We start from the raw sequence: 23,010 nt of genomic DNA on the forward strand, positions 1-23,010 counted from the left end.
TGTGGTAGGTTCTATCACAGCGATCAAAATAAAAAAAATAATAAATAACCCCCCCCCCCTTTATCACCCCCATAGGGACAATAATAAAATAAAGAATTTTTTTTTTTTTTTCCACTAGGGTTAGGGTTAGAACTAGGGTTAGAACTAGGGGTAGGGTTAGGGGTAGGGTTAGGGTTACGGGTAGGGTTAGGGGTAGGGTTATGGCATGTGCACACAGAGCGGATCGGCCGCGGATCCGCAGCGGATCGGCCGCGGATCCGCAGCGGATCCGCAGCGGATTGGCAGCGGATTGGCGGCGGATCCGCAGCGGATTGGCAGCGGATTGGCGGCGGATCCGCAGCGGATTGGCGGCGGACCCGCAGCGGATTGGCCGCGGATCCGCCGCGGATCCGCAGCGGATCGGCAGCGGATCGGCAACGGATCCGCAGCGGATCCGCAGCGGATCCGCAGCGGATTGGCCGCGGATCCGCAGCGGATCCGCAGCGGATTGGCCGCGGATCCGCAGCGGATTGGCAGCGGATTGGCCGCGGATCCGCAGCGGATTGGCCGCTGCGAATTCGAAGCAGTTTTCCATCAGGTTTACAGTACCATGTACACCTAAGGAAAACCAAATCCGCTGTGCCCATGGTGCGGAAAATTCCGTGCAGAAACGCTGCGTTGTATTTTCCGCAGCATGTCAATTCTTTGTGCGGATTCCGCAGCGTTTTACACCTGTTCCTCAATAGGAATCCGCAGGTGAAATCCGCACAAAAAAACACTGGAAATCTGCTGTAAATCCGCAGGTAAAACGCAGTGCCTTTTACCTGCAGATTTTTCAAAAATCGTGCGGAAAAATCTCACACGAATCCGCAACGTGGGCACATAGCCTTAGGGTTAGGGTTGGAATTAGAGTTAGGGTTGGAATTAGGGCTAGGGTTTGAAATAGGGTTAAGATTAGGCTTGTGGTTAGGGTTACGGATAGGGTTAGGGGTGTGTTGGGGTTACAGTTGTGGTTAGGGTTGGGATTAGGGTTACGGTTGGGATTAGGGTTAGGATTAGGGTTGGAATTAGGGTTACGGGTGTGTTGCGGTTAGGGTTGTGGTTAGGGGTGTGTTGGGGTTAGGGTTGTGATTAGGGTTATGGCTACAGTTGGGATTAGGATTAGGGGTGTGTTGGGGTTAGTGTTGAAGTTAGAATTGAGGGGTTTCCACTGTTTAGGCACATCAGGGGTCTCCAAACGCAACATGGCGCCACCATTGATTCCAGCCAATCTTGCGTTCAAAAAGTCAAATGGTGCTCCCGCCCTTCCAAGCCCCGACGTGCGCCCAAACAGTGGTTTACCCCCACATTTGGGGTACCAGCGTACTCAGGACAAACTGGGCAACAACTGTTGGGGTCCAATTTCTCCTGTTACCCTTGCAAAAATAAAAAATTACTTGCTAAAACATAATTTTTGAGGAAAGAACAATTATTTTTTATTTTCACGGCTCTGCGTTATAAACTTCTGTGAAGCACTTGGGGGTTGAAAGTGCTCACCACACATCTAGATAAGTTCCTTCGGGGGTCTAGTTTCCAAAATGGGGTCACTTGTGGGGTGTTTCTACTGTTTAGGCACATCAGGGGCTCTGCAAATGCAATGTGACGCCCGCAGACCATTCCATCAAAGTCTGCATTTCAAATGTCACTACTTCCCTTCCGAGCCCTGACGTGCGCCCAAACAGTGGTTTACCCCCACATATGGGGTATCAGCGTACTCACAACAAACTGGGCAACAAATATTGGGGTCCAAATTCTCCTGTTACCCTTGTGAAAATAAAAAATTGCTTGCTAAAACATCTTTTTTGAGGAAAGAAAAATGATTTTTTATTTTCACGGCTCTGCGTTGTAAACTTCTGTGAAGCACTTGGGGGTTGAACGTGCTCACCACACATCTAGATAAGTTCCTTGGGGGGTCTAGTTTCCAAAATGGGGTCACTTGTGGGGGGTTTCTACTGTTTAGGCATATCAGGGGCTCTGCAAACGTAACATGATGCCCGCAGACCATTCCATCAAAGTCTGCATTCCAAAACGTCACTACTTCCCTTCCGAGCCCCGGCATGTGCCCAAACAGTGGTTTACCCCCACATATGGGGTATCAGCGTACTCAGGAGAAACTGGACAACAACTTTTGGGGTCCAATTTCTCCTGTTACTCTTGCAAAAATAAAAAATTCTGGGCTAAAAAAATATTTTTGAGGAAAGGAAACACATTTATTATTTTCACGGCTCTGCATTATAAACTTCTGTGAAGCACTTGGGGGTTCAAAGTGCTCACCACACATCTAGATAAGTTCCCTTGGGGGTCTAGTTTCCAAAATGGAGTCACTTGTGGGGAGTTCCTACTGTTTAGGCACATCAGGGGCTCTGCAAACGCAACATGATGCCCGCAGAGCATTCCATCAAAGTCTGCATTTCAAAACGTCACTACTTCCCTTCCGAACCCCGACGTGTGCCAAAACAGTGGTTTACCCCCACATATGGGGTATCAGCGTACTCAGGAGAAACTGGACAACAACTTTTGGGGTCCAATTTCTCCTGTAACTCTTGCAAAAATAAAAAAATTCTGGGCTAAAAAAATATTTTTGAGGAAAGGAAACACATTTTTTATTTTCACGGCTCTGCGTTATAAACTTCTGTGAAGCACTTGGGGGTTCAAAGTGCTCACCACACATCTAGATTAGTTCCTTGGGAGGTCTAGTTTCCAAAATGGGGTCACTTGTGCGGGAGCTCCAATGTTTAGGCACACAGGGGCTCTCCAAACGCGACATGGTGTCCGCTAATGATTGGAGCTAATTTTCCATTCAAAAAGCCAAATGGCGTGCCTTCCCTTCCGAGCCCTGCCGTGCGCCCAAACAGTGGTTTACCCCCACATATGGGGTATCATCGTACTCAGGACAAACTGGACAACAACATTTGGGATCCAATTTCTCCTATTACCCTTGGGAAAATAAAAAATTCTGGGCTAAAAATCATTTTTGAGGAAAGAAAAATTATTTTTTTATTTTCACGGCTCTGCGTTATAAACTTCTGTGAAGCACCTGGAGGTTATAAGTGCTCACTATGCATCTAGATAAGTTCCTTGGGGGGTCTAGTTTCCAAAATGGGGTCACTTGTAGGGGAGCTCCAATGTTTAGGCACACAGGGGCTCTCCAAACGCGACATGGTGTCCGCTAACGATTGGAGCTAATTTTCCATTCAAAAAGTCAAATGGCACGCCTCCCTTTCCGAGCCTTGCCGTGCACCCACACAGTGGTTTACCCCCACATATGAGGTATCGGCATACTCAGGAGAAATTGCCCAACAAATTTTAGGATCCATTTTATCCTGTTGCCCATGTGAAAATGAAAGAATTGAGGCTAAAAGAAATTTTGTGTGAAAAAAAAGTACTTTTTCATTTTTGCGGATCAATTTGTGAAGCACCTGGGGGTTTAAAGTGCTCACTATGCCTCTAGATGAGTTCCTTGGGGGGTCTAGTTTCCAAAATGGGGTCACTTGTGGAGGAGCTCCAATGTTTAGGCACACAGGGGCTTTCCAAACGCGACATGGTGTCCGCTAACGATGGAGATAATTTTTCATTCAAAAAGTCAAATGGCGCTCCTTCCCTTCCGAGCCTTACCATGTGCCCAAACAGTGGTTTACCCCCACATGTGAGGTATTGGTGTACTCAGGAGAAATTGCCCAACAAAATTTAGGATCCATTTTATCCTGTTGCCCATGTGAAAATGAAAAAATTGAGGCTAAAATAATTTTTTTGTGAAAAAAAAGTACTTTTTCATTTTTACGGATCAATTTGTGAAGCACCTGGGGGTTTAAAGTGCTCACTATGCTTCTAGATAAGTTCCTTGGGGGGTCTAGTTTCCAAAATGGGGTCACTTGTGGGGGAGCTCCAATGTTTAGGCACACAGGGGCTCTCCAAACGTGACATGGTGTGGGCTAAAGATTGGAGCCAATTTTTCATTCAAAAAGTCAAATGGCGCTCCTTCCCTTCCGAGCCCTGCCGTGCGCCCAAACAGTGGTTTACCCCCACATATGAGGTATCAGCGTACTCAGGACAAATTGGACAACAACGTCCGTGGTCCAGTTTCTCCTTTTACCGCTGGGAAAATAAAAAAATTGTTGCTAAAAGATCATTTTTGTGACTAAAAAGTTAAATGTTCATTTTTTACTTCCATGTTGCTTCTGCTGCTGTGAAACACCTGAAGGGTTAATAAACTTCTTGAATGTGGTTTTGAGCACCTTGAGGGGTGCAGTTTTTAGAATGGTGTCACTTTTGGGTATTTTCAGCCATATACAACCCTCAAAATGACTTCAAATGTGAGGTGGTCCCTAAATAAAATGGTTTTGTAAATTTTGTTGTAAAAATAAGAAATCACTGGTCAAATTTTAACCCTTATAACTTCCTAGCAAAAAAAAAAAACTGTTTCCAAAATTGTGCTGATGTAAAGTAGACATGTGGGAAACGTTATTTATTAACTATTTTGTGTCACATAACTCTCTGGTTTAACAGAATAAAAATTCAAAATGCGAAAATTGCGAAATTTTCAAATTTTGCCAAATTTCCGTTTTTTTCACAAATAAACTCAGAAATTATCGACCTAAATTTACCACTAACATGAAGCCCAATATGTCACGAAAAAACAATCTCAGAATCGCTAGGATCCGTTGAAGCGTTCCTGAGTTATTACCTCATAAAGGGACACTGGTCAGAATTTCAAAAAACGGCAAGGTCATTAAGGCCAAAATAGGCTGGGTCATGAAGGGGTTAAGCAGCTATATAAGGTTGATGAGTACGAGGCAGAAACCAACCCTGAGGAAGGAGACAGGCGTCTCCGAAACGCGTTGGTTGTTTGGTCTTAGCTGCACTCCGTACTCACTTGCCGGGGGTTACGGTCACGTGACGATTACGTCACTCAGGTCTTGCGCACCGCTCTAACACACCGCCACAGCGGCGACTCCACAGGATCCCGTTTCCACCTGGAAAACTTTTTGGTGGCTTGCCGCCGGCCGGGGCAGCCACCCACCTATTCCAGATCTTGCTTGCCGAAAAACTTCTGGAGGAACTAATCTTGAAAACTGATATCCAGCAACGGAGGGAATAAGGTACTTTTTAAATAACGTCTATTTCGCTTACTGAAGCGTATGCATCGTGCCTCCATTAGGACCTATTTGTATGTGAGACCTATTTCAGGGATATGTGGCATTTTTAGTGATTTTAGAAAAAGGTTCTTTTAATTTCTTCACAACACCATTTAAGACTTTACCAGCAGTCCCGTTATCTGTACCAGCGCATACCCATACACGTGTTTGTGTATATATAATTATAAATGTTATTTATTAACTATTTTGTGTCACATAACTCTCTGGTTTAACAGAATAAAAATTCAAAATGTTTAAATTGCGAAATTTTCAAAATTTTTGCCAAATTTCCGTTTTTTTCACAAATAAACTCAGAAATTATCGTCCTAAATTTACCACTAACATGAAGCCCAATATGTCACGAAAAAACAATCTCAGAATCGCTAGGATCCGTTGAAGCGTTCCTGAGTTATTACCTCATAAAGGGACACTGGTCAGAATTGCAAAAAACGGCAAGGTCATTAAGGCCAAAATAGGCTGGGTCATGAAGGGGTTAAATAAACCCCTCTATTAATAAGGGAAAAAGGGCCCTGTAGGGTTAGGATTTTGATGTGAAAAAGCAATAACCCCCCCCCCCACACACACACACACACTCACTCTCACACACTCTCTCTCTCTCACTCTCTCTCTCACTCTCTCTCACACTCTCTCTCACACTCTCTCTCACACTCACACTCCCTAGCCACAACCAGGCCTGATTGTTGCCATGCCTGCTTTCTTTTTCAGTGTTTTTATTAACATTTTAATAGCAAAGCTTGAAATAATGGGAAGGGGAAAGGGGAAAAGGGGTGGGATGAGGAAAGGGACACAAATTTAAAGGAAAACTCAATGAGTTATAAGTTTCTTATCCAAATATATGGAATATTGCAATAACTCTAAGATACATGAGATATATTAGGATAATAGTGATTGTTACGACAGTTTTCAAAGTTTCAGAGCGCACATTATACACGTCATTGCGCCCTCTGACCTGAAAGTCACAGCCAGAGGATGCAAAAGACACAGCGGCGCGCGGCTGTGGAACGGGGACAGGTGAATATCGCAATGCTCACCCTCCTCCGTTATACTCCTCCTCCCGACGCGGTCCCTGCTTCTCCGATGCGATGGTCTCTGACGCCGGCAGCTTGTTCCTGTGTTCAGCGGTAACGTGATGCCGCTCATTAAACTAATGAATATGTGCTCCACCCCTATGGGATATTCATTACTTTAATGAGTGGTACCACGTGACCGCTGAACACCGGAAGAGCTGCGGGTGCCAGAGAAGCAGGGACATGTAGTATACTCTGTGGACTGATGAGACAAAAGTTGAACTTTTTGGAAGGTGTATGTCCCATTATATCTGGTGTAGAAGTAACAAAGCATTTCAGGAAAGGAACATCATACCAACAGTAAAATGTGGGGGGTAGTGTGATGGTCTGGGGCTCTTCTGCTTCTTCAGGACCTGGAAGACTTGCTGTGGTAAATGGAACCATGAATTCTGCTGTCTACCAAAAAATCTTGAAGGAGAATTTCCTGTCATCTGTTCGTGACCTTAAAGGGAATCTGTCACCTACTTTTTCGTATATAAGCTTCGGCCACCGCCATCAGGGGCCTATCTACAGCATTCTGTAATGCTGCAGATAAGCCCCTGATGTAACCTGAAAGATAAGAAAAACAAGATAGATTATACTCATCTGGAGGGGCTGTCCGATCCGATGGGCGTTGCGGTCTGGGTCTGGCACCTCCCATCTTCATGCGATGACGTCCTCTTCCTTGCTTCCTGTCGCGGCTCCTGCGCAGGCGTACTACAAAGGACAGTGTAGAATTAGACCCAAACTGCAGCCAGCCTCACTTTATTAGTTATGAATGGTATTGCTGCTCATTTTTATTAGACACATGGTGCTGAGAAAAAGCAATGTTCTTTTAATTCCATAGCTAGCAATAGGGTAAAATGTATCATTTGCTGTGCTTCTCACAAGATTAGAATATCATCAAAAAGTTAATTTATTTCAGTTCTTCAATACAAAAAGTGAAACTCAGTCATTACAAACAGAGTGATGTATTTCAAGTGTTTTTCTGTTAATGTTGATTATTATGGCTTACAGCCAATGAAAATCCAAAAGTAATTATCTCAGTAAATTAGAATACTTTATAAAATTTAATAAAAATTAATTAAAATTAAAAAAAATCATTTTTCAAGCTGGTGTTATACAATTTTACAATCATAAATGAGACAAAACAATCAAAATTGAGCTTACAATTTAGAGGATCAGAAAGAATGGAGTACAATTAGAATGAACTCTTGGAAGACGTTTCCCCCTAGTGGCATCAAAACATATTGTGCAATAGAACAGAATAAGACAAAGTCCAACAGGAGTTCTAAATGATGCCAAATTAAGACAACTCTATCCTCATACTCATATTACAATTCTTATTTAGTATTGTGGTTTTATAAGGCGAGACATACACGTAGGGAAGGGAAGAAGAAACCAACATGCTCCTAACTGTTGTTTTGGGCCTAAAAATAGTCCCTGGGAGCCCAGATGCGAAAAATCATTTTAGAATCCGAAATGTTGGCCTACTGAAATGTATGTTCATTAAATGCACTCAATACTTGGTCGGGGCTCCTTTTGCATCAATTACTGCATCAATGCGACATGGCATGGAGGCGATCAGCCTGTGGCACTGATGAGGTGTTATGGAACAAACTAAACCACCAAGCAGTCATGAAATCCACAATTAATTCCACTTTATTTATAGAAAATACAATACATTGTTCCAGACAAAACGGACACAGTAGGGCTAAAAGATGACAGAGGATGTCATCAACATCAAAATATGCCCAAGGGTAGGGTACATCCCTGAATGGAGGCAACTGCATACAATCAGCCTAACAAGTGCAAAGTATAAAGTGCAAAGTGCAATACTAATAACATCCACTGGCACGTGGCAGTAATAACCGTATGGGCCATTAATAGGTGGTCTAATTTACATATTCTATGGCTGCAGTGCCAATACCACAGATACCATGACCCATATATAAATGCACATTACCTGATGGCAAATATCACAGGGACACCCGTCCACCCCGACGCGCGTTTCGGTATGGTACCTTCCTCAAAGGGCGCATAGATGCAACAGGGCACAGAGATTAAATAGTGGCACATAAGCAGCGCGGCGCAGCCACGCGTTACCTCACATCCGCCTGGTCCCAGCAAGCCGGGCAGCTGAAAACCGGAAGCACGTGGGGCCCCGCGTGATCCGGAAGTCGGCGCGCAGTCAATGGGAACCAAGCGGACCGAAGCACAGGCGGCGCCTGCACAGACGTTAAACAAACACGTTGCTGCCATATTGTGTAAGGGCAAAGTCAGGGCAGTGGTACAGGATTACTATGAGGATACAGAGAATACTCTAATCCTACTAAATGGGGCAAAGGTGGCTACGGGGGTGTGAACCAAATAAAACCCCATATATATGTTCTAAATAACGGTCACATACAGATGACTTACATATATCCACACGGGCAAATATTATAGCCCCTCCCTCTTTTTGAACAGATGGAAAGAGTGCAGAAGATATGCTCATTCACTGTACCTATGTATATACAGGAAATATATATACCCTTGCCATATAGTAATAGTATGACCACAGGTAAGTAATGATGGTTAATAATACTATAACACAAATATACAATCAAAGTAAATAAATAATAACCACCTGCAGTACTATACATAACATATGCATATGTCAAAAAATAAATAAAATAAACACATAGGTACAATAAACTAAAATAAATAAGGTGTTATGGAAGCCAAGGTTGCTTTGATAGCAGCCTTCAGCTCGTCTGCATTTTTGTCTGGTGTCTCTCATCTTCCTTTTGACAATACCGGTTAAGGTCAGGCGAGTTTGCTGGCCAAACAAGCACAGTGATTCTGTTGTTTTTAAACCAGATATTGGTACTTTTGACAGTGTGGACAGGTGCCAAGTCCTGTTGGAGAATGAAATTTCTCCTTCCTCCATGACAGCACCATGGAGAGGGTGGATCTGCCCTTCAGGGATAGGAATCTTTTAGATAAAAAGGGCGGTACCTCTCCCTCACGTTAGTTGGTTTCCTGTCCCTGCTGGGGAACCTTCAGTATGGCGTACCTGAAGATTGAAGAAAAGAAGATGGTGTCCAGGTCTGACCAGACTGATACAGGCAGCAGGGATCCGCTGGTGCAGGGTCCTGAAGCCTCCTCTGCTGGGACCGATGGGTCTTGCAGGGTGAGCGGAGGGGAGCGCAGCTGTCACATCATACTCAGGTGTTGGCTACGGGCGTCATGTCTGCGCATGCACTGGGACATGCCGGAGCGCCCCGATTATGCAGTCACATGGTCGGAGGACCTTCCGGTGAGCAGACTGGAAGGAGCACAGGGGAATGTCGGGGCTGGCTTCAAAGGGGAGCTGGGTAAGATGCTCCCTGCAGCATTGGTGTGCCCCTGCAAGAATGGAGGCACAGGACAGTGAACCACCACAGCAGCCAAGAAGACAGAGGACGCGACTGCATGATCCCTCGTCTTGGCAGAGTGGACGTTCCAGCAGCCATTCTACTCAACTGAGCAGTAGCTCCGGCATGGTGGATAAGTCTCCAGCCTCCGAAGGCCCAACATTGACCCCATTCCTTCTTCTAAACTGGTACCTGCAGCTGCGTCTTAGTGATGAGTGATCTTTGTGAAAGTTTACTTTGTAATTGGGGTCCCTCTTTCTCTTCTCATTTATTCAGGGAGGAAAATGCTTGGCTAAGTCCAAGCAAAAGAGCTGGCCAATGTGTGAAGAGGATTTACCTGTCACCTGGGAAAAAAGACTCTGCTGCCACTTGTGCATAGAGCAAGTATTATGTGAGGAGACCCCAAATTTCGCCACCGGATTAAGATTCATGATCAAGGCGGAGGTTGAAAACACCTTTAAGTCCCGCTCCCAGGGGGTAGTGCTAAGAAGCAAAAGAATAGGAGGAGATACCCCGAATCTGACACAAGTAGTTCCAAGGAAGGAAAAGGAGACTCTTGTTCGTCAGACTCTTATTCATCATCAGAGGAAGAGATGGAAGGGTGCCATTGTTTCCCTTTAGAGGAATTAGAGGGTCTAGTCAAGGCAGTAAGAGCCACGATGGGAGTGGTGGCTCCTCTCCCAGAAAAGACTTGATAAGTGAGAGAGAAGCAGGCACCACACGACAGGTAAAAATCCAAAACAATATCAAGCAGGGATCAACCTTGTGCATACAAATAAGTGCACTGAAAAGACATGAGAGAGAGAGAGAAGAGTATGCACATAGAGGGGGATCACCTTAAAAAGTAAATTTTATTCAAATGGCAACAGCAAAGGTAGACAAACACACACCAATAAAAGCACCTAAAAAAGCCCAATGGCTACCAAAACGCAGGCCAAATAAGGTCCTTCCCGGAACACAAATCACATGGCATAATCAGATAAAGTATACAGTGACTAACATTGTTATGCAATGTAGAAACATACATACATACTGCTTTATTCACAATCCCATGTACAAATCTATACTGAAAGTCACAATATTAAACTCGAGACCAAAAGATAAGATGCTGTACTGCCAGTCCTATTAAGGTTACAACTCCTATATTTGATTCGGCATCCTGGTATAAAGCCCCAAAGTAAAATGTAGCGGTCGCAAAAGCTTCCAAAAAATGTGCCCTACCCTTCGAGGACATAGGAATTCTAAAAGACCCACTGGACAAAAAAACTGCACCCTGATGCTTCCCATGCACTCTTTCCTTAAGGATCTGCTTAAGACCAACTATAGCGGCAACCTGCACAGCGAGATCTTTAATGATATGGCTGGACCAATTGGAAAAACAGCTGCAGGACAAGATTCCCAGGGATAAGATTCTAGAAGCGGGGGGGGGGGGGGGGGGGGCTTCGGCCTTCTTGGCTGACTCCTCAGCCAACTCGGAGAAGTCTGAAGATTTGAGCCCCAGTCATACTAACACATCCCGTAGAGCGCTCATGCTTAAGTGCTGGCCTGGAGACATGCAAACAAAATCTAAATTGTTCTATCCCCTGTGAGGGTAGTTTTCTCTTTTGGGTCAACATTAGATGGCATCCTGGAAAAAGCTGGGGGCAAGAAAAAGGGATTCCCTAACCTAACCTAACCTGCAAGAAGTCCTTTCAGAGTAAAAAACACTTTCCGTAGTAGGCCACCAAGAGAGCAAAATAGATGGGAAGAGGGGGAAAAAAGAAAGGTAGAGGGCTTCCCTTTGGGGGTTCATCTCAAGATAAGAACACCTCACAGCGATGGTCTTTCCCAGGTGGTGGTAATGGTGAGGGGGGGCGGGCAGATTATCCCACTTCCTTCCAGTCTGGGAAAAGATTTCCAGCAGACCCTGGATACTAAGACTAATCAAGTCAAGTCTAAGGATAAACTTTCTCTCAATTCCAGTCCCGAACTTCATGGTAACGGATCTACGGTCCTTTCCAGAGGAACAATGGGCCTGGAACACAAATTGTTGAATCTAGTAGACAAAGCTGTCCTCCATGAGGTCCCCCCTTGGGAAAGGACAGAAGGATTCTACTCCCAAATGTTTCTGGTAAACAAACCAGACGGATCCTTTCAGACAATAATAAGCTTGAAAAAGAACGGAACAAGTATATAAGAACTCACTTTCAAAATGGAGTCAATAAAATTAGCTGTCAATATTGTTTCCCGATTGCTTTTTGACAGTTCAGGACCTGAGGGATGTAAATTATCATATTCCCATACACAGACTCTCAGAAGTTCCTCATGGTAGTGGTCTCTATAGGGGGATAAATAAAAAATTTTCAATACAAGACCCTCCCTTTAAGCTTGGCGGTGGCCCCTTGAGTATTTACCAAGCTGATGGCGGAAGCAATGGCTCACCTGAGGGAACAGGACATCTTGATTGTCCCTTATCTGGACGACTTCCTAGTGATGGGCAACTCGGTCCAACATTGTAGAGCGCAACTTTAGAGAGTATTGACCTCTTTAGTAAACCTAGGTTGGGTCTTAAATAAAAAAAAAAAAAAATCAAAGATCAAACCAAAGGGGGTACAGGAGTTCCTGGGGCTTACACTAGACTTCCAGAAGCAAGAGTGTCGCCTTCCGGTGGACAAAAGGGAAAAGACTGTGGGTGAGGTATTGAGGGCATCGTAATAGCCTTTCTCAGTCGTTGATATCTCCCTGTTAGGTTCCCTAACCTCCTGTTTGCCAGTGGTTCAGTGGGCACAAATACACACCAGGGAGTTTCAGTGGGACATCTTTAAAAAATCAGGTCTCCAAAAAGCGGTCATTTCAAAGGACACGTGACTCTCTTCAAAACCTATTTCTTCCCCAGGTTGGTGGAAAATAATGGTTATTCTGACCAAAGGGGTTCCTTGGGTAACCACAGTGTCTCGAGTAGTCACCAAAGATGCAAGCCCCACAGGGTGGGGGGCTCATCTGGATAACAGAGGTACTCAGGGAGTCTGGATAGGTCAGCAAAAATCTGTTTCCTCGAACCACAAAAAACATTACCAGTCTGTCATGCCCTGATTGAATTCTTAGATGCCCTTCAGGGTCAACATGTACGGGTATTTTCAGACTTCCAGGTAGTGGTAGCCAATGTGAACCATCAGGGTGAAACCAGGTCACTGCCCTTGATGGAAATAACAGCCCAGATTTTCAGGATGGTGGAAAGCAATCTCCTTTCTCTGATGGCGCTCCGCATGCGGAAGGTAGAAAACTAAAAGGCAGACTTTTTGAGCCGCACTCAGTTGAAACAGGGCGAATGGGTGCTAAAAAAGGGTCAATTTTCAACCAGATTGTAGAGATGTGGGGTCTCCCGGTCATAGATCTTTTTGCCAACATCGACAACAGGAAGGTAACTTCTTTTGATACATAGATCCCAGAGGGAACCCGTAGGCTCTTGATGTCTTCATGATTCCGTCCCCTTCCCCAATCATCCTGATCCCAGCGGTCCTAAGGAAAATAAGGGAATACAGGGCAAAAATAATCCTGATAGCCCCTTCCTGGCCAAAAAGAACTTGGTTATCCTGGATGAGGATAATGTCCATCGACCCTTGGGTACTACCAGAAGTTCCGGATCTTCTCTCCCAAGGACCGGTATATCATCCTCAGGCAGCAACTTACACTTAACAGCGTGGAATTTGAAAGGTCACTTTTGAGGGACAGAGGGTTTTCCTCAGACTTTGTTTCCACCCTACTTCAAAGTAGGAAAGTTGTCATTACCAAAGTCTTCTGTAAAACGTTGAGAAAATTCCTATCCATATAGGGGGGGTCAGAGCCCAAGATGGGGTTCCAATTACGGCCATCCTGGAATTTTTTTTACGAAAGATATTAAAGCAGGGCCTTGCTACTAGCACCTTTTTTAAAGGTTCAGATTGCCGCATTGGGATCCCTGTATAATCATGACATAGTGTGCAATCCTTGGGTTGCAAGATTCATTAAAGCCTGCGCAAGATCTAGGCCCATTACCAGCCATAAATTGCCACCCATGGGATTTAAATATGCTCTTATCAGCTCTAACGAGTCCCTCCTTTGAACCCTTAAGGTACCGTCACACTAAACGATATCGCTAGCGATCCGTGACGTTGCAGCGTCCTCGCTAGCGATATCGTTTAGTTTGACACGCAGCAGCGATCAGGATCCTGCTGTGATGTCGCTGGTCGCTGAATAAAGTCCAGAACTTTATTTGGTCGTCCGATCGCCGTGTATCGTTGTGTTTGACACCAAAAGCAACGATACCAGCGATGTTTTACACTGGTAACCAGGGTAAACATCGGGTTACTAAGCGCAGGGCCGCGCTTAGTAACCCGATGTTTACCCTGGTTACCAGCGTAAGAGTAAAAAAAACAAACAGTACATGCTCACCTGCGCGTGCCCCAGCGTCTGCTTCCTGCTCTGACTGAGATCCGGCCCTAAAGTGAAAGTGAAAGCCGCTGTGCTGTTAGGGCCGGAGCTCAGTCAGTGTCAGGAAGCAGACGCTGGGGGACGAGCAGGTGAGCATGTACTGTTTGTTTTTTTTACTTTTACGCTGGTAACCAGGGTAAACATCGGGTTATTAAGCGCGGCCCTGCGCTTAGCAACCCGATGTTTACCCTGGTTACCCGGGGACCTCGGCATCGTTGGTCGCTGGAGAGCGGTCTGTGTGACAGCTCTCCAGCGATCAAACAGCGACGCTGCAGCGATCGGCATCGTTGTCGCTATCGCTGCAGCGTCGCTTAATGTGACGGTACCTTTAAGGGTACCGTCACACAGTGCAATTTTGATCGCTACAACGGCACGATTCGTGACGTTCCAGCGATGCATTTACGATATCGCTGTGTCTGACACGCTACTGCGATCCGGATCCCCGCTGAGAATCGTACGTCGTAGCAGATCGTTTGAAACTCTCTTTCGTCGTCTAGTGTCCCGCTGTGGCGGCATGATTGCATTGTGTGACACAGGTTGTATACGATGTGCGCACAGTAACCAACGGCTTCTACATCGCAAATACGTCATGAAATTATCGCTCCAGCGCTGTGTATTGCAACGTGCGACCGCAGTATACGACGCTGGAGCGATACTTATACGACGCTGCAACGTCACGAATCGTGCCGTCGTAGCGATGAAAATGGCACTGTGTGACGGTACCCTAAATTCCACATTGCTCAACATTCTATCCCTCAAAACGGTCCTTCTAGTGACATTGACCTCAGCCCGCAGGGTGAGCGACATTCAAGCCCAGTCTACAGGCCTTCCATTCACTCAAATCTTAGAGGACAAAGTTATTTCGAAACCTGACCCTGTTTGCTTTCCCAAGGTAGCATCTCTGTTCCATAGGTCCCAAGAGGTAGTCCTTCCTTTTTTCTCCAACCCCAAAAATGCAATAGAAGAGAATTTCCGTTCATTTGACGTTGAAAGGTGTTTAGTTGAGTGCCTAGTGTCCATCCAGGGGTGTAGGAAGGATAGGTCTCTGTTTGTGTGCTTTCACGGGCCTAGGAAGGGGCTCAAGGCCTCAAAAAGTACCTTGGCAAGATAGAAAAGAGATGCAATCTCATTGGCCTATTCATCTAGTGGGAATTTCACCCCGGAGGGTTTGCGAGCTCATTCCATGAGAGCAGTGGCAACCTCCTGGGTGGAAAAGTTGGAGTTATCAATAGAGCAGATCTGTAAGGTTGCCACTTGGTCATCAACTTCTACCTTTTATAATCACAATCAGCTGGACCTAGCCTCTTCTTCTGAACTAACCTTTGGGAGAAGGGTTCTACTGGCTGTGGTCCCTCTCTGATACAATTTTCTGTAATTCTCTCCGTGGTGCTTCCGTGGGGGAAGGAGAAAGAAAGCTACTTACCGGTAACTGGATTTCTCAGAGCCCATGACAATACCCTTATATTCCCTCCCGTCACGTGTGAGTGATCATGCTCGTTTGTTTGTGTGTTTTATGTTTAGCACTTAGTGTTGCTTATAAGTATTATAGTATTTTTTTTGCAATAACCTGAGGGCCTCCTATGCTCTGTAAACCAGCTGATACGAGGGAGAGGTACTGCCCTTTTTATCTCTAGGTCCCTGAAGGGCGGATCCCCTCTCTCCGTGGTGCTGTCATGGGTTCTGAGAAATCCCGTTACCGGTAAGTATGTCTTTCCATCTCTGAAAAGCTTGTCGGCAGAGGGAAGCATGAAGTGCTCTAAAATTTCCGGGAAGACGACTGTGCTGACTTTGGTCTTGATAAAACACAGTGGACCTACACCAGCAGATGACATGGCTCCCCAAACCATCACTGATTGTGGAAACTTCACACTAGACCTCAAGCAGCTTGGATTGTGTGCCTCTCCACTCTTCCTCCAGACACTGGGACCTTGAATTAACCCCTTCATGCCCTGAGGTATTTTCGGTTTTGAATTTTTATTTTTTTGCTCCCTTTCTTCCCAGAACCATAACTTTTTTTTTATTTCTCCGTCAATATGACCATCTGATGGCTTGTTTTTTTTGCGGGACGAGTTGTACTTTTGAATTACACCATTGATTTTAACATATCGTGTACTGGAAAATGGGAAAAAAATTCCAAGTGCGGTGAAATTGCAGAAATGGTACAATCCCACAGTAGTTTTTTTTTTTTTTTAACTTTTTTAATAGGTTCGCTAAATGCTAAATCTGACCTGCCATTGAGTCAAGGTCATTACGAGTTCATAGACACCAAACGTGTAAGTTCTTTATCTAAGTGGTAAAAAAATTTCCAAACTTTGTTTAAAAAAAAAAAAATAAAAAAAAAAAATTGCACCGTTTTCCGATACCCGTAGCATCTCCATTTTTCGTGATCTCGAGTTGGGTGAGGGCTTATTTTTTGCGCACCAAGCTGACATTTTTTATGATATCATTTTGGTGCAGATTCGATCTTTTGATCGTCCGTTATTGCATTTTAATGCAATGTCGCGGCGACCCAAAAAAAACACATAGTTCTGGCGTTTTTTGTTTTTTTTTTACTTTTTCTCACTATGCAGTTTAGCGATCAGGTTAATCCTTTGTTTTTATTGGTAGATCGGGCGATACCAAATATGTTTTGGTTTTTCTTAATTGTTTGATTTAGATTTTTTTTTTAAATATTTTTAAAAACCTAATTTTCACTTTTTGCCATGCTTCAATAGTCTCCATGGGAGACTAGATGTCATAACCTGATCAGCTCTATTATATACAGGCGATGATCAGCTCACCTGTATGTAGTAGAATACCTCACTTGTTATGAGCGCTGACCACCGGGCGGCGCTCATAGTAATCTGGCAGTGACGACCATAGAGGTCTCCAGGAGACCTCTGGTTGTCATGCCAACCCATCGGTGACCTGTGATCACGTGACGGGGGTCACCGATGGGCGCGATTGCCGGAAATGCATGTTAAATGCCGCTGTCAGTGTTTTACAGCGGCATTTAACAGGTTAATAGCCACGGGTGGATTGCGATTCCACCCCCAGCTGTTCCGGGCACATTTCACTTGGGGACACTTTCAGTTTTCCCAATTTTTCAGACTGACCTTCATTTCTTAAAGTAATGATGGCCACTAGTTTTTCTTTACTTAGCTGCTTTTTTCTTGCCATAATACAAATTCTAAGAGTCTATTCAGTAGGACTATCAGCTGTGTATCCACCAGACTTCTGCACAACACAAACAGGGTACCAACCCCATTTATAAGGCAAGAAAATCCCACTTATTAAACCTGACAGGGCACACCTGTGAAGTGATAACTATTCCCGGTGACTACCTCTTGAAGCTCATCAAGAGAATGCCAAGAGTGTGCAAATCAGTCATCAAAGCAAAAGGTGGTTACTTTGAAGAACCTAGAATATAAGACATAATTTCAGTTGTTTCACACTTTTTTGTTAAGTATATAATTCCACATGTTAATTCATAGTTTTGCTGCCTTCAGTGTGAATGTACAATTTTCATAGTCATGAAAATACAGAAAAATCTTTAAATGAGAAGGTGTGTCCAACCTTTTTTGGTCTGTACTGTATGTGTGTGTGTGTGTGTGTGTGTGTGTGTGTGTGTATGTATGTATGTATGTGTATATCTATATGTATGTATATAATCTATCTCCATGGAGACATTTTGAGGAACTGAAAATGTGAATCTTGTGTCTGCAATAAATTTATTTTGCCACTAAATATTGTACTTACAGATAGCAGAATCTTCATTCTCAATAACATTCTTCGGGGAGGGTTACAGTCGGGGCATAGACCCACAACAGGGGAAACCCAATGTGAAAGTCTGCACACAGGTTTCAGGACCAGGTAAAGTTTTCTCATTTGTCAAACTAAACTACTAGTAAACTAATATAAATTATCTGAAAAGTGTTCTATTCTGAAATGGCATTTTCTTAATATTTTTCCCAAACAATGCATTACAGAAGCTGGATATGTTGCTACCCCAATAGCCATGGTTCAAGCCGGAATGACTATTCTAAAGGAGCCAGAATCTCTTCCAAAAAGGTACCTGTAGTAGTCGAATACAAATGGCTTACTAATCTAATCTAATTGTGGGTACAAAGCCTCTTGGACATACAGTATGTCACAAAAGTGAGTACACCCCACACATGTTTGTAAATATTTCATTATATCTTTTCATGGGACAACACTAAAGATATGACACTTTAATGCAATGTAAAGTAGTCAGTATACAGCTTGTATAACCATGTAAATTAGTGCTCCCTCTAAATAACTCAACTCAGTTGTTCATGTCTAAACGCTGGCAACAAAAGGGAGTACACCCCTAAGTAAAAATGGCCAAATTGTTCCCAAAGTTTGAATATTTTGTGTGGCCACCATTATTTTCAAACACTGCCTTAACTCTCATGTAGTTCACTAGAGCTTCACAGGTTGCCCCTAGACTCTTCTTCCACTTCTCCATAATGACATCACGGATGGTGGATGTTATTGCGCTCTGCCACCTTCTGTTTGAGGTTTCCCCACAGATGCTCAACAGGGTTTAGGTCTGGAGACATGCTTTGCCAGTCCTGCACCTGTACCCTTAGTTTCTTTAGCAATCTTGCCTTGCGCAGGCGTGTACTATGGAGGACAGAGAATGAACTTCAATCCCATATTGCAGCCAGCATGCAGCCAGCGGGTAAGGAAAGGGTGAATCAAACACCCGAAAACCCCGCCCCTATGGCTAAAGATTGTTCCCTCCAAATTCAGGTGACAGTGTCCCTTTAAGTCCTAAAGTGACACTGGTCAAAATTGTAAAAATTGGCTTGGTCATTAAGTACAAAATTGGCTTGGTCACTAATGGGTTAATAAATATGTATATAATTTTTTTTCTTTATCTTGCAGTGGAGGAGTGTACACTCCAGGAGCGGCATTTTCCAAAACCAAGTTGATTGACCGACTGAACAAGGCTGGCATTCATTTTACTGTTCTTAGCAAGATGGAGTAATATACAGTTGTGGCCAAAAGTATTGACACCCCTGCAATTCTGTCAGATAATACTCAGTTTCTTCCTGAAAATGATTGCGATCACAAATTCTTTGGTATTATCTTCATTTAATTTGTCTTAAATGAAAAAGCACAAAACAGAATGAAGCAAAACATTGATCATTTCACACAAAACTCCAAAAATGGGCCAGACAAAAGTATTGGCACCCTCAGCCTAATACTTGGTTGCACAACCTTTAGCCAAAATAACTGCGACCAACCGCTTCCGGTAACCATCAATGAGTTTCTTACAATGCTCTACTGGAAACTGCTCCAGGTCCCTGATATTTGAAGGGTGCCTTCTCCAAACTGCCATTTTTAGATCTCTCCACAGGTGTTCTATGGGATTCAGGTCTGGACTCATTGCTGGCCACCTTAGAAGTCTCCAGTGCTTTCTCTCAAACCATTTTCTAGTGCTTTTTGAAGTGTGTTTTGGGTCATTGTCCTGCTGGGAGACCCAGCTTTCTCACACTAGGCCCTACATTATGCTCCAAAATTTGTTGGTAGTCTTCAGACTTCATAATGCCATGCACACGGTCAAGCAGTCCAGTGCCAGAGGCAGCAAAGCAACCCCAAAATATCAGGGAACCTCTGCCATGTTTGACTGTAGGGACCGTGTTTTTTTTCTTTGAATGCCTCTTTTTTTCTCCTGTAAACTCTTATGTTGATGCCTTTGCCCAAAAAGCTCTACTTTAGTCTCATCAGACCAGAGAACATTCTTCCAAAACGTTTTAGGCTTTTTCAGGTAAGTTTTGGCAAACTCCAGCCTGGCTTTTTTATGTCTCGGGTAAGAAGTGGGGTCTTCCTGGGTCTCCTACCATACAGTCCCTTTTCATTCAGACGCGACGGGTAGTACGGGTTGACACTGTTGTACCCTCGGACTGCAGGGCAGCTTGAACTTGTTTGTATGTTAGTCGAGGTTCTTTATCCAACATCCGCACAATCTTGCGTTGAAATCTCTAGTCAATTTTTCTTTTCCGTCCACATCTAGGGAGGTTAGCCAAAGTGCCATGGGTTTTAAACTTCTTGATGACACTGCGCACGGTAGATACAGGAACATTCTGGTCTTCGGAGATGGACTTGTAGCCTTGAGATTGCTCATGCTTCCTCACAATTTGGTTTCTCAAGTCCTCAGACAGTTCTTTGGTCTTCTTTCTTTTCTCCATGCTCAATGTGGTACACACAAAGACACAGGACAGAGGTTGAGTCAACTTTAATCCATGTCAACTGGCTGCAAGTGTGATTTAGTTATTGCCAACACCTGTTAGGTGCCACAGGTAAGTTACAGGTGCTGTTAATTACACAAATTAGAGAAGCATCACATGATTTTTCGAACAGTGCCAATACTTTTGTTCACCCCCTTTTTTATGTTTCGTGTGGAATTGTATCCAATTTGGCTTTAGGACAATTCTTTTTGTGTTTTTTCATTTAAGACAAATTAAATTAAAATTATTTGTGTTTGCAATCATTTTCAGGAAGAAACTGAGTATTATCTGACAGAATTGCAGGGGTGTCAATACTTTTGGCCACAACTGTATTCTATTATAACTACCTGCATGACAAGCTGGTTCAGCATTTAATAACACATTCAATATATTTTTCAAATGAAAATGAATTGCGTTAAAAAAAGGTCTGTGTATAATAATTGTTACCATGTTTTTCATTAATAAAGTCTATACTAAAGGGGTATTCTCGCAGTATGAAATTGGTATAGTTGGAGAGCATGAAAGTAAATACGTTTACAATTAACTTGCTTTTTCGATCGGCTTTCATTCTCCTGCTGTGCAGGGCTGCGGAGTCGGAGTTAGTTTTGGTTGGAGTCAGTAGAAATGTACCGACTCCAGCTTTTAAAAAAAATGTATTAATATTTCATAATTGAACTTTCATATGAATTTTATAAATGTTACTCAAATGTATATGTTCTATCAAACTATGAACAACAGTGATAAGCAGTTCTGCTGGAGATAGACATTTCTTACTACTTGTGTGTCACTGTTCTCCACTGCCCTTATCTAATCTTATACTTGGTTAACCTCATGCTGCCCCAACCCCCCTACTTACAATGTATGAAACTGAAAGTGAAAATGTGTTGCAAATTCTTAGTAGTAAAGCTCCTCCTCTAGACTAGATGTTTACTAGGTGTGTGTCTTCCAAGCATCTCACAGCTGCTACTCAGAAGAGGAAGACTGTAAGAAGTATTATCCTTTCAACAAACTTTGCATCAGTTAACTGTAAGTACATGAGGAATAACAGTATTACTGACCACTATATCAGTTGTACGACCTGGCAATAATTTTGTACAATTGTTTTTAGGAAAAACAATTGTCATTTGGATTGTGAATGCAGAATTAAAAACCTGAGTGTCAAAGAAGCGTCACATTAAATCAGCTGTATTTGAACATTTCACCATCACTCAAGATAGAAAACATTATGTCTGTCAGTGTATGACAAATGATCCAGACGAAAACAAATGCTGTGAAGCCAAGATCCTTGCATATTCAGGCAAAGATAAAAATGCTCCTACCAGAGATTCTAATCTAAAGAGACATTTACAGCGCTTTCATCCAGAAGTACTGAAAGCAGTGGATGAGAGAGACTGCATCCAAACCAATGAACCAGTGCCCAGCTCTTCCAGCCAAACAAAGGAGCAGAGAACTTTGCTGCCATCAGTTGCAAGATATTTTGTCAGTGACAAAGTTACTGTGACAATGACAGTAGATACATTTAAAAAACAGATCATAGAGCTTGTTGTAAAGGATAGTGTGCCTATTTCATTATTTTCACGACCAGCTTTTATGTGTCTGAATGGGGAAATGGCCCGCAAGCTTGGTGTTTTTCTGGAGAGAGAGAGAGAGAATTAGAAAATTAGTAATCGAAAAAGCTTTTAAACAAAAGGAAGAACTTAAAAAAAACTCTCAAGGGACACTTTCTGTTTCTTAAAATGGATGCCTGCACACGTCAGAGTGAACTATTTTGCCATCAATGTCCGATTTGTTTGTGACAAAAATGAAATAGTTACCAAGACATTGGCAGTAAAAGACACCAAAGCTCATCACACCAGTGAGTTTCTCCAGGTCTTGGAGGAAAAGGTTCTGGAAGACTATGAACTTAAAAAAGAGCAAGATCTTTCTGTCGTAACTGACAATGCTTCAAATATGATAAGTACTATTAAGCTAATGAATGAGAGTAATGATGGTGACCAGCAGCTAGAAGAACATTCTGGGTCCACAGACACAGAAATGTTTGAAATAGAGGAACACAGTATTGTAACTGAGGAGCAAACTGAAGTTGCTTCAGATGAACAGCAACATGATCGTTTAGATGATCTTGCTGAAACTGTGTCAATATGTTCTTTCATTCATCACATGCGCTGTGTTGTGCATACGCTACAGCTGGCTATAAGAGACAGTCTGCAAGAAGGACATGCTGCTGCACTGATTGGCAAGGTGAGAAAATTGGCTACTGTTGCCAGAACCCCTAAAGTTGACTCAATTTTGAAGAGACGTGCTGGAAAAGGGGCAATTATTGATCAAGCCACACGATGGGGCAGTACCGTATATACTCGAGTATAAGCCGAGATTTTCAGCCCAAATTTTTGGGCTGAAAGTGCCCCCTCGGCTTATACTCGAGTCACGGTCGGTGGGTGAGGGGGAGAGGGCGCTGAGGCATACTTACCTGCTTCCGGGGCTCCTGGCGCTCCCCCTGCACGTCCCACGGTCTTCGGTGCCGCAGCTCTTCCCCTGTTCAGCGGTCACATGGGACCGCTCATTAGAGAAATGAATAGGCTGCTCCACCTCCCATAGGGGCGGAGCCGCCTATTCATTTCTCTAATCAGCGGTGCCGGTGACCGCTGACAGAGGAAGAGGCTGCGGCACCCGGAGACCATCTGTCCGGAGGAAGGAGCGGGACGCC

At 43.7% G+C, this 23,010-nt stretch overlaps 1 protein-coding gene across 1 annotated transcript in view; it reads left to right on the forward strand.

Annotated features, from left to right (window-relative positions):
- Window positions 1-20,787, forward strand: part of LOC143804774 (saccharopine dehydrogenase-like oxidoreductase) — a 125,940-nt gene extending 105,153 nt beyond the window's left edge. Inside the window, exons 10-12 of the mRNA XM_077283177.1 lie at window positions 17,808-17,919; window positions 18,036-18,117; window positions 18,958-20,787. Coding sequence (XP_077139292.1) covers window positions 17,808-17,919; window positions 18,036-18,117; window positions 18,958-19,060 — 297 coding nt within the window. The 3' untranslated portion in view covers window positions 19,061-20,787. The remainder of the gene's footprint in view (window positions 1-17,807; window positions 17,920-18,035; window positions 18,118-18,957) is intronic.
- The last annotated feature ends 2,223 nt before the right edge of the window (window positions 20,788-23,010 follow it).

Source organism: Ranitomeya variabilis, chromosome 2 (assembly GCF_051348905.1).
Source record: "Ranitomeya variabilis isolate aRanVar5 chromosome 2, aRanVar5.hap1, whole genome shotgun sequence".
Lineage (NCBI taxonomy): Eukaryota > Metazoa > Chordata > Amphibia > Anura > Dendrobatidae > Ranitomeya > Ranitomeya variabilis.